This window comes from Neopsephotus bourkii, unplaced genomic scaffold, assembly GCF_033783945.1.
Source record: "Neopsephotus bourkii isolate Nb327-2 ecotype Australia unplaced genomic scaffold, CSIRO-AGI_Nbou_v1 NB_463, whole genome shotgun sequence".
Lineage (NCBI taxonomy): Eukaryota > Metazoa > Chordata > Aves > Psittaciformes > Psittacidae > Neopsephotus > Neopsephotus bourkii.
In genome coordinates this window covers 576,659-592,729 of record NW_026900965.1, presented here as the reverse complement: position 1 = coordinate 592,729, position 16,071 = coordinate 576,659, and the positions used below count along the sequence as shown (strand labels likewise).

The following is a 16,071-nucleotide window of genomic DNA, read 5'->3' as shown; positions in this document are numbered from 1 at the left end:
GTCAAGCTTACCAGGGTATGAGGGTAGAGAAGCAGGCTCAGTTCAAAGCTGGTCTGTCATGTGGCTGTAGGACTTGCTTGCTGCTACTGGCCTTGTTAAAGCCTCACTTGCCAAATGCCCAGGTGTCAAGTGTGTGGCAGGTCAGCAGAGCAGGTCCTTGTCCTGGACTCTGATCTGCCAAGACCTTTGCAGCCAGAAGGTACTTCCTTCGGAAAGGAAGGAAACCAGCCTTCCCATGCTGCTGTTTGCATGGCAGGGCCTATGCTGTCTAGTATGGGCTCTTCAGCACATTCAGTGTTTCCAACTGCTGCAGATCAAGAAAAAGACCTGAAGATGGTCAATATGGGATGCATACCCAAAACTATCCACATGCTCTGTGGGAGCTAGGCAGCAAGACATGCTGATCTGGTTCTGTTCTACTGTAGACCTTGCTTTGGGCACCATGGCATGTGCTAGTATCTCTGCCTGTAGCAGCACTATAGGTAGGGGCGCCAGTACAGATGGGTTATCCCAGCTCCAGCAGGTGGAAATTTCCTGGCCAGTGTTGGCAGAAGTATCCCCCATGCTGGAAACAGTGCTCCTAGGCTAGCCAAACAGAGAAATACGAGCATGTGGGAGCTCGAGTGTTGCAGTGAGGTGACATGGGCATGTGACTGCAGCATGGTGGCCTTGCTTCCCCAGCTGGGATTTGCTCCGTGGACAGGCACAGCCCTTGCTTGGACTGGAAACCTCCCCTCTGAGAGATTCTTGTGCTTTCTTCTGTGACAGGGCATCCGCTTTGACCCAGAGAACCCCCAGACCTTGAGATTAGAGTTTGCAAAAGCCAACACAAAGATGGCCAAGAGCAAGCTGATGGCCACGCCAAATCCTACCAACATCCACCCTGCCTTGGGTGCAAACTTCATTGCACGGGACCCTTGTGAGTATGCTTTGAGGTCACGGCTGGTGCAACCTGGGAGATGCCCAACCCTGGGAATGTTGACAGGGTGGAAAAAGAGCCATACGTATGTATGCTCTGGCTGAAATATGCCTGGTGCAAGAAGGCCAGAATATTAGGGTTACAGCAGAGTAACAGGCATCTGGTAAGGCTTCTGGCGGACACTGGAATTGCTGGGAGAGCAGAACTGGTTTGGGTAGTTCAAGTGATACCCTAAGTCCTTTAAATCATCCCTAGGTGCCAACCAGAAAGGATGGGTTCTGTGTCACATGCCCTCAGTGTAGCTTGGTGGGGTGGGCAGCCCTGCTGGAGCTTGTTGGGCAGCCTGTAACGTGGTGCTGAAAGCCCTGTCCTCTGTCTTGCCATCGTGTAACACCAGCCCTGTCCTATGTGTGTGTCCAAAGCCCAGGTGGGTAGCTGAGCAGTGACAGAGCATGTTCCTGGCCTCTCTTGGCAAGGCTGGAGGAGCAGCTGGTTACAGGAATGCTGCAGGGGTGCAAGATTTTATGCCTCAGTGCGAAGCTCCAGCTTGGGGTTGGAAACCCCTTGAGCCAAGCTGCTGGGGCCCGTGACTGAGCTGCTGCCCCCTTGTCTCCTGCTGTGTAGATGACCTGACTGGAGCAGCTCTTATCCCAGCATCGCCAGAGGCGTGGGCTCCGTACCCGCTGTACACCACGGAGCTGACCCCCGCCATCCCCCATGCTGCCTTCACCTACCCAGCGGCCGCCGCCGCAGCTGCTGCTCTTCACGCTCAGGTGAGTCGCTCCCTGCGCCAGAACCCGGCTCCCTTCTCCCCTGCCCTGGTGCTCGCTCCCATGGGTTCTGCTTGGCTGGTCCGACCCTGGCCTCCGCACCCTGGCTCCCGGGCAGAGCCTCCTCCCGGCTGGGAGCGAACCGCAGCGGACGGGTCTGTGTGGCCCAGAGCAGTCAGGGCTGCATGATGGATGACTCCTGACCTGGAGGTGCAGCCTGCTTCCCGGCAGGAGGCAGGGCTCAATCCTGGCTGGTTGCTCTGGTCCCTGTGGCCAGAGGCTAGAACTCCTGGGAGGAAAATCTACCTGCCAGCAAGTAAACTGTCCTCCTTGAAGTCACGGCAAAGGCACCAGGCTTAGCTCGGTGTTGAAGCTGAGGGGCTCAGCTGGGATCCCCTTGGGGCCAAGCAGTTCCAATGCTCTTGAAGCTGGAGGAGAAGGTCCTGCAGGAGATGAGCGAGTCCTTGTCACAGTGAGGAGCTCTGATGGGGCAGTGTTATATACCCTGGATGCAGGCTAGAGGGGATTACTGTAGAAATGCTGGTGGTGGTTCAACCCCCTGCCTAGTCCCCCAGGGTCTGTAGCTGACAGCTGGAGATGTAGGGATGCCTGTACTGATCTGAAACTGGAATGCTTTAATGTATTGAGACCAACACCCCTGCTGAGCATGAAGCCCCTGAAAGTGTGGAATTCCAAGGGAAAGCTGAAATAGTAAAGTAGTGTCAATTCCAGATTAAGGTGCTTGGTCTAGAGCAGTTGTACAGGAGAAACTGGAGGCCCTGTCCCTGCCCTGCTTAGTGTTACCAGCCAGCTGTGCTCTGTCTGCTTTGGTCTCTGCTCCTTTAGTAATGCCATGGGGGACTATGGCAGTGGGACTCTGGCTTAGACCCCAGAGCACTGGGACTTAACCTCTGCTCTCTGCAGGGTGTTTATCTTCCCTACTCAAATTGAGAGGAAAATCTGTGTCCCCTCACCTTGTTCACCTGGCCAATGCTCAGCTGGCCCTTTGGCATTCTCTTGTTTCTTGCAAGTGTCTTGACTGTAACTGCCCAGCTTGTCTCCCAAATGCAATATGGAGGCAGTGGAGGGGATGCAAGCTCCTGGCTTGTGTAGGCTTGTCTGTTCTGCCCCTTGCACCCCTGCAGGCCTCTGCTGCTTTTGCCCTTTTACTGGTGAGCTGGTTATGGGCTGAAGCTTCTGCAGAGTAGGCGAGATGTGCACAGGGCCCAAGGCAGGACCAGGCACTGGCTTGTTCTTCAAGAGCCTCCAGAGCCAGGCTGGTCCTTCACCAGGAGGCTGATGCTCGTTGGTGTTACCTGAAAGTTACTGATGGTGCCCACAATTAGAGGAGTGTGCTCTGCTCCTGAGCATCCCTTTCTTGCTGCCCCTTGTGTGTTGGTTCATGGAGCTAAGGGCTGATACCAGTTGAGTTGCCCCTGGCAAGGAGGACCAATAAAAAACCCTTCTGGTCTGGCTGATGTGGTTGAGGGGACGATAAGGTCATAGAAAGGCTTGGGCTGGAAGGGACCTTAAAGCTCACCCAGCTCCAACCCCTGCCACGGGCAGGGACCCCTTCCACTGGAGCAGCTTGCTCCAAGCCCCTGTGTCCAACCTGGCCTTGAGCACTGCCAGGGATGGGGCAGCCACAGCTTCTCTGGGCACCCTGTGCCAGCGCCTCAGCACCCTCACAGGGAAGATGAAACCATTACTGCAGTTCCTTCAAGGATGATAACTGGTGACTGTGTGGAGACCCTGAGCATAGGAGTTAGACCCCAGGCTTTATGGTGCATGATGGGGGAGAAAAACTCTGCTCTCCTGAAGTGGAGGGTGTCAGGGAGGCCTTCACCTTCAGCAGCATCTTTTCCCCCTGGGATCTTAGTGCCTGCCCTCCAGTTGGCAAGCTACTAGCTTTCAAAGAACTCTTCTGGTCACAATAATGATCCTGAGGCACAAAGAAGCTCCCTGTATAGGTAGGAGTCCATGCCCAAGGAGGCCCATAAGACCTGGGGGCATGTCACCATTTAAGTGTAGCCTCTCTAGGACATGGCTGGACCCAGCTTTCTTCCAAGAGTACCTGGGCTGGCCGAGTAGTTACAGGAGCTCCTTGCTGGTTTGTGCTGGAGCTGGCAGTGGCCTCACAGGGAGACCTTCTGGCACAGTATAGGTTACCAATAAAGTTTTATGGGGTTAAACATTACTCAGGCTGGCAGGTCCGAGCTGCCTGGTCTCTAGGCTGGAGCCCTCTCCCTCGCAGAGCTGGGGCAGGGTGGAGCGAGTCAGTGAAGTGACTTTTGCTCACAAACCGGGCTAACCTTAGTCTCGGTGTGCTGAGCCCTCTGCTTGTGCTGGTTAGGGGTTGGTTTTCCTTGCTGGTGGGCACATGGGTTGTTCTCCAGACCAGCTGCAGCTCTTCCTCCTGAGGCTAGTGTTGGCTGTGGAGGATGCTCATGGGGATGGCCAGAGCTATCGCAGCTCTATAACAATCAGTCTGGAAGCAGGCATGAAGTTGGAGGCTGTAGCTAAAGGGAGAGCTTGGCACGGAAGATTTAAACCTGCAGTGCTTGTCCCCCTGCAGCTGTGTTAAGTCTGGTAGTGAGCAGGAGAGGAGGTGGCTGCTCCCTGCACCTCTGCAGCCTCCTGAGAGCTGCCCAGAGGGCTGACGGGTTGACAAGGGGCAGGAGATGGCACAGGCTGAGCCTGGCCTGGCCTGGCACAATGGGAGCTGTTGGTGATGTTCCCAGCAGGCACCCGGCTGCTGCAGATGTGACTGGGGCCTGACCCTGCACCATCGAGGGCCTCTACCTGTGGGAACTCTGCTGACTTTAAGATTGTCCCATTTGCCTTCCCTCCCTCCCACCCTCTCTCAAATCCCTCCTTTGATGTCCCTAGTGAACTCCAGCCATGATGCCAGCGCAGGCTAGCCCTGAAGCTCAGAGCTGTCCCTGGAGATGGGACATCCTAGTGATGCCTTATTGCAGCTAGTGGAGTGGCTGTACTACAGCTTCATTCCTAGAAGTGTTAAGCATGATGGCAGCCCCGTCTGGAAAGACTGGTAAGGTAACCATCTCTCCTCCAAGGTGCACCATGGGATTTGCAAGCTTCTGCCCATCTCTGTAGCCCGTATCTCCTTGGCAACCCAGTGCATGGGCCTCACGCTACCCACCCACCAGAGCCTGGGGAATGAGATGCCAGGCCTTCTTTCTAACCCACATCTCCAACTTGGCAGCACATGACATGGCGCACACAGCATGGCACCATCTTACATCAACTCCTCCCAGCTGAACTGGGCTCAGCCAGGTCCCGCCGGTGGGAGGGGAGCAGCCTGGTTGAGCCAGGGCAGAGGCAACCCTGCCGCTCGGCATGAAGGAAACCTGGTTCCTCCCCAACCATGACCCTTTGAGGGCAGGCAGAAATATACACCTTGATCTCACTCCTGGCACACGGTGGGGGAGGTGAGTGACGTGATAGTGATAGCACACGACTAAATTCTAGTGGGCACCTTAGACAACAGCACTTGCCGGTCACTTTGTTCCAGAATCGCATATCGGGGCAGACCCTGCCCTTAATCATGGGTCTAATCTCACCTCTTTCCTTTCCAGTTACTGGAAATGGAGCAAGTTCTTCCTGGAGCTTGGCTTCTCCCTTGCAACCTGACATCACAGGCGAAGGGGGAAGAAGGCCTGGCTTGGGACTGTTTGTCAGGGAGGATGGTTGCTGTGGTCAGCTCTAACTGAAGGAACTGAGTCTTGGCTCACTTCTCATTGCAGTGGCTCTGGGTAGTGGTTCTTCCTCTGTGTGGTAGTGATGTTCGGGAAAGAATTTATCAAAGAGGGGAGGCCAGGTCTGCCTTTGCCCTTATAAGACTGTGCAGAATTGGTCTCATGGGGAGAGCTTGATGCAATCATAATGATGCAGCTTGTTGTGTTCTGTTGGGACCAGGTGAACAGCTATTGCCTGTGTGATGGAGTTGGGCTGTGTTGCATCTCTGATGGGCAACTGCTTGTTTTGGAGTGCTGCAAAGCCAGGCTCTGAGTGGGGAGTAGGAGACCTCATAAGAACATGACTGATGCTGTTGGTGGTTGTAGTATGGTGCTTGCAGGAGACTAGGCTGACATGTGGGGCACCCAGAGCCCAGGAGGCTGTCTAGGGTAGATGTTTTCAAGGCAGGAAGCAGGTTGCAGATGCTAGTTCTTTAGGGGTGGGCTGCCCAAGGTACCCTCAGAGCATCCATGTTGCTGCTGCTGGCAGCAGCCTTGTCTGGAGGCTTTAAGGAGATGGTAGATGTGGGTCCCTGAACTTAGGACCTGACCAAGCAAGTGGTGGGTAGAAGGAGCAGACCTGTAGCATGGCTATATGGTGGTGGTGCAAGAGCCTAGCAGGACCCTAAGGCTTCTCAGCACTGAGCTGAGGCAGAGCCCAGTGATCAGAGAAGATGTCAGTGCTCAAAAGAAACCTTCCCCTCTTGTTTGCTGCGGGAGCTGGCTTAGAGCAAGCTGCGTTTCCTGAGCAGTGGCTGCTCTTGTGGATGGACTGAGGCAGCTCATGGTGGCTGTGATCTGGTGAGAGCTGTGAGTACGGTGAAGATGTGCTGGGGCAGGCTCAGGTCCTCCTCCGTCAGTGCTGTACTGCTGGGAGGCTGCTACTTGCTGAGTGTGTGACCGCCTGGTGCCACCAACCTGCCTGAGCCCTGCAGCACCAAGCAATGGCCCTGGTGGATCTGCTGGACAGTGGGGATCTGCCTTTGAGCACCACTAACCTCTGGACTCACTTCATGGTCCCATCGGCAAAGATCTCCTGAACTTCATGTTGTGTCAGCTGAGCTCTGATAGAACCTCCCTGGGATGGGAGACTGCAGAAGGTGATGGATTTTCTACACCTGATAACTTGTGGCGTGTTTGTTGGAGCTGTTGTGTAGGGCTTTGCAGGATTATTCTTTCTGGGCAACCTTCATGCTTCCCAGAGGTGTGAAGCACTCTTCAAGACCTTCATGTCTTTCTGAACTCCAATGACTTAGTGCTGGCATAGCTAGCCAGGCAGTCCTCAGCAAGCTCTCCCCAGGCCAGCCCTTTCCTTCTATCCAGAGAAAAGCAAGCAGGGGATGCTCCTGGCTCCTCCAGGTACCTGTTGAGCAGCCATTCTTGCTAAATCACACATGATGAGCAAACTGAACCAGGATGCCATCTGAAGTGACTCCCTAACCTGTGGCCAGCCTGGGTTCTCCCTAGCTCAACCCAAAGGAAAGCAGCACAACTCATGTCCAGTCTGGGAAAAGGAAAGATGCTTGTTTGCTATGGACTTTGAGATGGGAATGTCTCCATGAGCTGCAGCATAAGCTGCCTCAAGGCCCAGAGGGGTACAAGGCATTGGATGGATGCCTGTTAAAACGCTCCTCTAAGCAACAGAATGGATCAGTTCCGATCATCTTCTGCATGCTCCTCGACATGGTGTGAGACGTCCTCTAGCCCTCCCTCACCATAGCTGCCTTGGGGATGTATGTGCGTGATTTGATTGCAAGTGAGGTATTCTTGGTGGTGGGTTGAGCTGCTTGGGTCTTAACCAGCAAGTGTTTGGATGCTCCTCCGCTTAACCCAGACCCCTGAAGGACCCTACAAGCGTGTGGCTTGGGTGCAGTGCCTGCTGCTGAGCCTGGAAATGTTTGCCCAGAGAGTGCCAGTGGGCGATGTTTAGTTCCTCATGGGTTCACCTTTGCAGGTTGTCCTTGCCTGCCCTGGGCTGTGTCCCTGTCAGCTGTGTTTCCAGCTGGAGCAGAGCAGCTCTTGCTGGCCACCACTGTGGTGTGCCCAAGGCTTGCATGCAGTGACCCTCAGCATGGGAAAGTGGTGATCATGATGTATCTGTGGCTTGCCAGGGTCAGGCTGTCTCAGCAGCAGCATAGCTGACGGTGCCACTTCGCACATCAGTAGCTGGTAACTAGGTACAGCTCTTGGACGTGTTGGCTGGGGTCCCACCAGCTCCCAGGAACACAACACTGTGCTTTGTCCCTGCCTGCACAGGGAGCCTTTCTTGTACCTGGGGAGGTGGCTGGGTCCATTCCAGTGGTAGGGACCACTCTGAGCACCACAAGATGCTGGAACTGACTGCAAAGCAAAGATAAAAAGCTGTAGAAGTAACTAAGGAGGAAAGGCAGGCCACCCGAGCTAAAGGCAGCTTGAGGATGGATCTCTGTATTCAGGCCATCCATCTTTCATGCTTTCCTAGTGATGGGATTGCTCTCCATAAGGATGGTGAGCAAGATGGGAAATTGAAATTCTGAGGGTAGTTGGGAGAGGCAGTGGAGGACCTGACAAGGAAAGTGAAGCACTGATGGGGTATTTATCTCATTTACCATTTAGGTAGTGCTGATCTTGTGCTGCAGCAAGGGAGAGGCTCTTCTCTTCTGGATGTTTCATCTGGCCTCTGGAAAGTGGCGGGCAAAGGCACAAATTCATCTTCTCCAGCTGTTTCCTGGGCCAGGAGTTGCACACTGCAGCTCAAGGCTGGCTGCAGTGAGCTGGTGGTGCCTGTTCCATTCCCACAGGCAGGTACAATGTTTGCGGTGGTGTGGCCAGACCCCCTTCCAGCTGTGAGCTAATGCAGCTACAGAAACAACTGTGTGTCTTCCAGTAACAGCCTCCCTTGCTCCACTTTCTTCACCCAGTGCTGGATGTCTCCAGTCACCCTTTCTCACCTTCCTCCCTGACAGATGCAGTATTCTGAGAGATGACAGGTCTTCTGAAGGCCCTTGGAGAAACCTGCTCCCCATGGGAAGTGCTCTGGCTTGGCTGCCAGGGTGCAGTCCTCTTGGGACTCTATGGTGCTGGTGGTCTCTTCCAGATGGCTCTAGGAGCCCTCTGTTTGCAGAGCCTCTCTGCTCCTGTGGCAAAACCAAGGTGCCAAGACATTTTAGATGTGAAAACCGCCCTCTTGCCCAGCTGCTGCCTCCAGTCTGGTTCTTCTGGTGCTTTCTGCTGGTCTCGGAAACATCCCCGCTAGTGAGGGGTGTTCCTGCCTCATCCCATCAAGTCCTTATTCTTTCTGTGGGCTGAAAGACCTGGCAGGTCACTTCCTCACCCTGCCAGCGTGTTAGAGCCTTGGCTTGTGCCTGGAATCACTGCATCTGCACAAGCTCCTGCCAGCCTCCAGGCTGAGCCCCTCTGTGCTACTGGCATGTGTGGCCACCCCGAGCCAGGGTGGTTGTGTTTGGTGCACGAGCATTGAAGACCTACAGAGGAAGGCAAGGAGAGGTGCTCCATTGGAAGTGGAGGCTCATTAATCCACAGTGACAGGATTTCTGTTGAAACTTGAAGCTTGGCCAGGCCTGGGGTGGGGGGTGCGTGTGGGGCAGAGGAGAGGATGAGGAGCTGGGTTGGGGGATAACAGTCCTGCATGTGCCCACTTACCCAGAGCCTGGCGTGGGATGGAGGCAGCTCCCAGGGTTAAGCACTCGCAGCCTTGTGAATGCAGGGGGAGTTTCCTGTTGCTGCTGGGCAGGAGGAAACAAACGAGTTCCAGCTGTGGAGGGGAGGGTGCTGCAGTGTGAGACCTCGGCCCTGGAGGACTGCGGCTGCTGAGGAGATGTGGCTCTGCTGAGCAAGCAACTCCTGGTGACAGGGCTGGGGGCAGGAAGGAGACCCTGTCCTTGCACTGTGGTGGGCCCACAGTTGCCAGTGATGCTGCTGCCTGCACCAAGCTGCTGTCTTTGTGGCCTGTGTTGGTGGAAGGAGATAACTGTGCCCCAGACCAGTTTGGTGGCCTCAGGCTGGGCACCAAGGGTGCAGCTGAGCTTGGTCCCTCTTACAGGCTGATGGAGCATGGTGTGCATGGCACCAACATAGCACTAGATGGGACTGGGGAAGAGAGTCTTGGTCAAGTCCACATCCTTGATTCCTTCCACCCCAGGCTGGACTGAATGGGACACATCTGGCTGCTGTGTCACGGAGCAAGCTACAGGGCCAGGTGGGAGCTGATTTGGTGACACTTGCCTTGTGAAGGTGTCTGGCAAGGAGTCCAACCAGCCCAGTGTGCCAGGCTACAGACAGCTTCAAATGTGGTGCTGATGCCCAAACGGGAGCTGGGATCCAGCAGGAGCTCCTCCCTGTGGGAGCTGTCACAGGAAGACAGACTTGAGGTCACTGAATCATGCTTAAAGCTGTTCAGTTACTGGCATCGCAGCCCTTGTGCTTGTGGAGGGAGGGCTTGGCCATCACAGGCAGCTGTGCTTTCTGGGATGTGTGTGCTTTTTGTCCACTCCCGCTGCAGTAAGGATGCTGCAGTGTCAAGGTCCTGGCAGTTTGCTGCATGTCTTCACATGAAGGAGTGAATACAGTGCCTCTGGCTTGGCATCCTCATTGGATGCCAGACATCTGCTTCTTACAGGGGTAAAGGGAGTAGGGTTTGAAGGGACCGACTGTGAATGTGCCTAGCTTGGAGAGTAATCCAAGGGCTGTCACTGAGGCTCTGGGTGTCCTGGTTTTCAGTTCTGACTATTCTGAAGGCCTGTGTACAGCTTCTGGACAGCTGGGACTGGGGACACGGGTCTGCATGTCTGCTCCTGGTTACCTTTGCAGCAAGACTTACATTGCAGAGTCACGTAGTGCATCAGGTGGACGGTGTGCCTGGTTAGAACATAGCCAGTTCCCATCTCCCCCTCATTGCCAGTTATATCTCAACCTGCTGTGGTTTTCTTGAGGTCTCTTGCGTGCTCAGAGCCTGCAGAGGAGACCTGACTCTGGTGAGAGCCCTGGCTGGCAGGTTCCCCCTTGCTGGGTGCCAGCAGCTATGGGTTAGAGAAGCTCTAAAGCTTCTGCCATGCCAAGCTAGATGCTTTGGCTGTGGCTGCCGCTCTTCCTTTGCCCAAGTGATCTGGGTGCTTGCTTCAAGAAAGCCTGAATGTCCTTGACCAAGGGTCCCTCTCAGTGGGAGAGTGCCATGCGTGGGGGTTGGAGCTGCTCTGGGAATACTGTTGTTTTTCCTCTGGCACGTAGTGCATGTGCTTGGGAGGAGAGCGTCCAGCCGGGCTTGTTCAGGCGAGGGGACAGCCTGGCCAGGATGGTTTAACAAGGGGAACAGTTCACACCAGGCTCCAGAGGGTTTTCTGCCCCTTTCTGCCCATCTTACAGTCCATCATTCTGCTGGTACCCAGAGCCCTCTGTGTAGCTGCTGCTCTTTGATGCCCGTCAGCACCAGCTAGAGAGGAAGGAGAGTGGGGCTGGCCACTGTGTTTCAGCTCCATTTGCAGCAGCAGGACTGAACCATGAGCTGTTCCTGCTCCGATCTGTGCTCAGTCAAGTGATTCAGACTTTTCCTGCTGCTCTCGGGCATAAAGCTGCTACCTCAGCTCAGCCTGATGTACCAAACGGGAGCATCTGGATGTCTGATGCTGTTCTACTGGACATGGCCAGGTTGCTGCATCTACTGACAGGCTGGAAAGTGTCTGTTCAGTTACTGTTTCCCTGTCTCTTGTTGGGTGCCCATCTAGCAATCCTTGGTAAGGAGCAGGCCTCAGCAGTAGATGTGGCAGCAATGACCTGCCAGGGAAGCCTCCAAGTCTTGCTGGTTTGCAGCTCTACCAAGTTCTTCCTATGGCGTGGTTTGCCTGGAGCCTCTTCTGATGGCTGGGCTGTGGCTTAGAAACTTCATGGGTCGTCTTTGTGGTGGATGAGTCAGTTCTTACCCAATGCATGTCATGTAGAGGTGGTCTGGTTTAAATGTGTGGTGAGGAGATGCCTCCTTCTGCTGTCTGAGGGCGGAGTGGCCACCACTTTGGGATGCTGAATGCCCAACGTGAGCCACCTCCACCTGCCTTAGCCTGAACAAGGGGAAGGATGTAAATATGGGGGGGTGTGGGAGTGGGAGCATGCTGGGTGGGGGGGAACAGCCCCTCCTTGTGCACACTTCTGCAGTGGTAAACTTCATCTATAGCTTGGTGGTGAGGAGTTTTCTCAGCTTGGAGGGTGATGTTCTGTGTGTTGTAGTGGCAAGGGGCCAGGCATGAGTGTGTACTTGGTGGCTATCTTCTGGTTATGCCAGCAGGGAGACGGTAGTTGAGATGTATGGGGCCCTGCTGTGCTCCTTAGGGGAGGACCTGCCCAGGTCCCAGTGCCTGGTGAGCCTGGGCCTGTCCTTGCATGAGCCACCAGAGCTGGCCAGTGTAGGGCTGGCACAGTGCAGCCCCAGGTTGGGATGCTACTCAGGTAGTATTTGTGGCTCACCCTGGAGCCTCAGTTAAGGATGTCTCCAGCATGGAAAATCAGTGGAGTTTGTACATGGCCTGAAGGAGCTGGTGGTTTGGGCTCTGGCTGAGATAATCCTGAATCATGGACCTCTGGCATGGCTTTCTTTTCCAGATGCGCTGGTATCCTCCCTCTGAAGCTACCCAGCAAGGATGGAAGTCTCGTCAGTTTTGTTAGTTCGTTAGTAAGTAATTGATGGCTCTTGGAGCCAGGTGCTTGCCTTGTTCATCCCTGGGATTCTTGGGCTCCTGTGGGGAGGAGGGATGGGAGCTTGGGCTCAGCCCCCCACATCAACCCACTGTGGTTTGGTTAACAGTGATGGATGATGGAGCCAAATCCACCCTTGTGGGAGCAGGGAAACTCTCCCTGCCCCAAGTCTGAGGGTGTAGAAGGGGCTGTGGGTGCTGCTTTGGGAGCAGATCCAGCCAGCCCTGCTCACTGCTGCTCCTTTCCTGCAGCGTCTCTCCTCGGCTTGTGTTCCTCCTCCCTGCCTCTCCGGAGCGATGTGCCAGGGATGATCATTCAAACTCCCCTCGGTTTGGTTTGGTGACAAGGCACCCGGCCCCGGCGTGCTCCCCAGGGGCTGCCAGCATCCCCCATCCCTGGACTGTGAAGCCACCATGGGCTATGCGCCGCCTCCATCCCTCCCTCCCTCCCCAGGACATCCTCCCTGGCTGAGCTTTGCAGTGTGGCTGTGCCGAAGCCCAGCCTGGGGGTCTCTGTCCTGGGCTTTCCCGGGCTCGCCCTGTCCCAGTGGCTCAGCTGAAGGGAACGAAAGGCAATGGGTTTTGCATGTTTTCTGGCATGAATTAAAACACTTAACTTGTGTATGTGTGAGTATAAGTTTGTTTGTTCTAGCGTTTGTGTAACCGTTAGCAACAGGTCTTGGCCCAACAGATTGACCCATCGACGTTTTCATCTTGCTTCAGTGAAGACTGGGCTTTGAGAAATACTAAACTGTCCTTGTCTCACCCCTTCTCCCACCTCTGCCCTCCCCTTCCCAGTACACCCAGAAAAATTTGAGAAATGCTCCGTTGTTTTTTTTCCCTTGTTTTGGTTTTTTCCGAGTACAATGCACTGGGTTTCTGTTCTCAGCCGTTCTCCTCCGCTCTCAGAGTCAGGGTTATTCTATTAGCTCTTTTTCTTCCTCAAACTTCTATCTATAGAACAGCTGTAAAAGATCTAAACTCTTTTTTTTTGGGGTTTTTTTGGTTTTTTTTTTGTTTTCCACATCCTTCTGCTTGGAGAGCATCCAGTCCTGCCAAACATCAGCCATCCTTATGGGAATACCAAACAAAAAAAGAAGTACGAGTATTTTTGTACCATGTGTAATAAGGAAATATTTATGCATCATAAAGAATTTTTTGTGTTTGTGTGCAATTAATTATTATTATTATTATTAAAGAGAAATTGTAATCCTGTAAGATAAGTTAATGTTTAGTTCAAAGCTTGAAAGAGAAGGGTTGTCTTCTGTACCAATGATTCAGTCAGGCATAGTAAATGAGAACTTGTGCAATTTTTGTTCTAGCATCTTACTGCTTGGTATTGAAGTGCTTTCAGTATTATATGACCATGGCTGTCTCGCTTGTATTAAAAGAGTTGAGAATAAGTTGCTATATAATTGCTGATCCTATGAGAATGTGAAACTGGATAATATATAAAATGCAAAAAAAGAAAAAAAAAAGAAACAAACAAAAAAAGGACAAAAATATATCCCCAGAGGCTGCTGTGACTCTTTCTGTGGTCTCGTGTGTTTTCTTCTGGGGCTGCTTCAGGCTTGCTCGTACCCACACCCCTTCCCCTCAGTGCCTGCTGCCCCAGCCCTGCCCACAAGGATACAGGCTGCTCTGGGATGCTGCTGCACGCTGTGACTGGGGTTGGGGCATCTTGTCCCCATAGGAGCAGGGTGAGTCCTTGCCTGCTCCCATGTGTTAAAGGGGCGGCTGTTGAGGCCGGGTGCTGCTGGAGGCCTCGGTGAGCCTTTCTGGGGTGTGTTTGTTTCCCTCCCCAGCGCCTGCGGAGGCTGAGGCCTCTCCTCCGTGCCAGCGGTGCAGCGAGGAGAGATGTCCATAGAAGGCAAACGTCCTCTGGAGCTGTAGCATCGCCCAGCTCCTCCTCCGGTGCAGGGCGCCCTGGCAGGGACTGACGATGTCTTCTTGTAGCCTTATCTGTACCTGCTGAAAGGGCTGTGGGAATGGCGCCCCTGGGGCAGGGGGTGGGGGTCCTGGTAGGAGATGTCCTGGGGTGGTCTCCCCGCTGTGCTGAAGGGGTTCCTGTAGCTCAGCTTGTCCCTGCCTTGTGGTGCTCCTAAAGCCCTCCCGCCCCAGGGACCAGTGTTTCCCTTTCTCCCAGGGCTGCGAGGGCAGCGCTGCGCGAAGGCGAGGAGCAGCGAGAGAAAATAAAACAACCAGAAGCAGCAAAAGGCAGCTCTAAAAATAGCCCCAGTGGCCCCCGGCCTGGGAATGGGCTCCGGGAAGTGACTCGCTGCGAGGCTGCCCGAGCCGGAGCGGTGCTGCCAGCCCCTTCCCACGGGATCCCCCTGCCTCGGGCTCAGGCAAAGCTGGCTCCTGCTCCTGCCCTCACCCCGGATCCTGCCCTCACCCCGGCTCCTGCCCTCACCCCGGCTCCTGCCCCCACCCCGGCTCCTGCCCTCATCCCGGCTCCTGCCCTCATCCCGGCTCCTGCCCTCACCCCGGCTCCTGCCCCCATCCCGGCTCCTGCCCCCATCCCGGCTCCTGCCCCCATCCCGGCTCCTGCCCGCATCCCGGCTCCTGCCCTCACCCTGGCTCCTGCCCACATCCCGGCTCCTGCCCTCATCCCGGCTCCTGCCCGCATCCCGGCTCCTGCCCGCATCCCGGCTCCTGCCCGCATCCCGGCTCCTGCCCTCACCCTGGCTCCTGCCCGCATCCCGGCTCCTGCCCTCATCCCGGCTCCTGCCCGCATCCCGGCTCCTGCCCTCATCCCGGCTCCTGCCCTCACACCGGCTCCTGCCCGCATCCCGGCTCCTGCCCTCACCCCGGCTCCTGCCCGCATCCCGGCTCCTGCCCGCATCCCGGCTCCTGCCCGCATCCCGGCTCCTGCCGGGCCGGCTCTCCCCTGCTGGGTCTATCCACATCTCAGTGCTCTGCTCACCTAAGCGGAAACACCCCAGAGAGTGCAGGGGGGCAGTGATGGCAGCGTGAGAGGCTTTAAATTATAGAGGAGACTTTTTTTTGCTGCAGAAAAGCCCTGTTAGTCCATGCATTAACATGCCCGGACCGTCAATAATTCATGCCTGCCTCTATTAAGCTTTTACCCTGGCCCGCAAAACGTGGCTCGCTTTGGAGCTAAAGTAGGTCACGTCTGTGCTGAGGGTCCCCAAGCGTCCCCCTCCCTGGCCGGTGCACGCCTGGCGCAGGCGTGTGCACACGTGTGTGCGCTTGCTGCCTGTGTCCCTGCCTGCTCGTGTGTGTGTGCAATGCCCCTGCCGCCACCCCCGCGCCCCTCCCATCTGCCTTCACTTGTGTCCTGCCCTAGGGATGCGCTCTGAGCATCACATCAGGGCTGGAAAAAGCACAAATGAGGGAAAAGTCTGGTTTTGCCACATTTTAATTTTACATTTTACTGGAAACTCTCCTTTTGTTTGCCTCATTTTGAAGGTGGGACAAAAGGATAAATCAACGTGGGAGCATGTGAACTTTTCTCTCCCAAAAGCACTGTGCTCTGGCAAGGCCTGTGGCCCAAGAGCACTTTGGAAATAGAAAATCCAGCTGTTCTGATGCAAAAAGGCTTCTTGGCACAGCTGTGCTGATCAGACACGTCACAGGCCAGGGTGTCTTCAGGGAGGCCACATGCAAAACTCAGTCCCTATCTGAAGTCAGAGATATAGGAAAGGAGGCAGGTCATTTAACACCTGCATTCCTCCAGGGACCTGCTGGTCACAGCAGTCTTTGAGGTCAGGATGCTCTCCTCATGGTCCTGGTGATGATTAAGGGTACCCAGATGCAGCTCGGTTGTGCAGATTCCATGAGCTGGTGCCTTCAGCCCCTTTCTACAGCAAATGCACTGAAGAGCAACTCAAACGGCTTCTGCAAAGGATCAAAATGGCTCCTGCAAATCCTAACAACTTCCATCTGCTGGTCTGTACCAGCAGTGCAAGAAGAGTCTGTCG

At 55.0% G+C, this 16,071-nt stretch overlaps 2 protein-coding genes across 3 annotated transcripts in view; both read left to right on the top strand.

The window, feature by feature from the left end:
• The window catches only part of RBPMS2 (RNA binding protein, mRNA processing factor 2), a 28,475-nt gene extending 15,158 nt beyond the window's left edge, over positions 1-13,317 (top strand). The window contains exons 5-9 of one of the 2 annotated variants that reach the window (XR_009724947.1): positions 769-919; positions 1,544-1,692; positions 4,579-4,741; positions 12,036-12,105; positions 12,380-13,317. Coding sequence is in view for 1 of the 2 variants with exons in the window: in XM_061349862.1 (XP_061205846.1) it covers positions 769-919; positions 1,544-1,692; positions 12,036-12,098 (363 nt within the window). In the remaining variant the exon portion in view is untranslated. The remainder of the gene's footprint in view (positions 1-768; positions 920-1,543; positions 1,693-4,578; positions 4,742-12,035; positions 12,106-12,379) is intronic. The other variant, XM_061349862.1, reaches the window with a different exon arrangement.
• The window catches only part of SORD (sorbitol dehydrogenase), a 72,198-nt gene that overhangs the window by 15,613 nt on the left and 40,514 nt on the right, over positions 1-16,071 (top strand). The gene's annotated exons all lie outside the window — the stretch shown is intronic.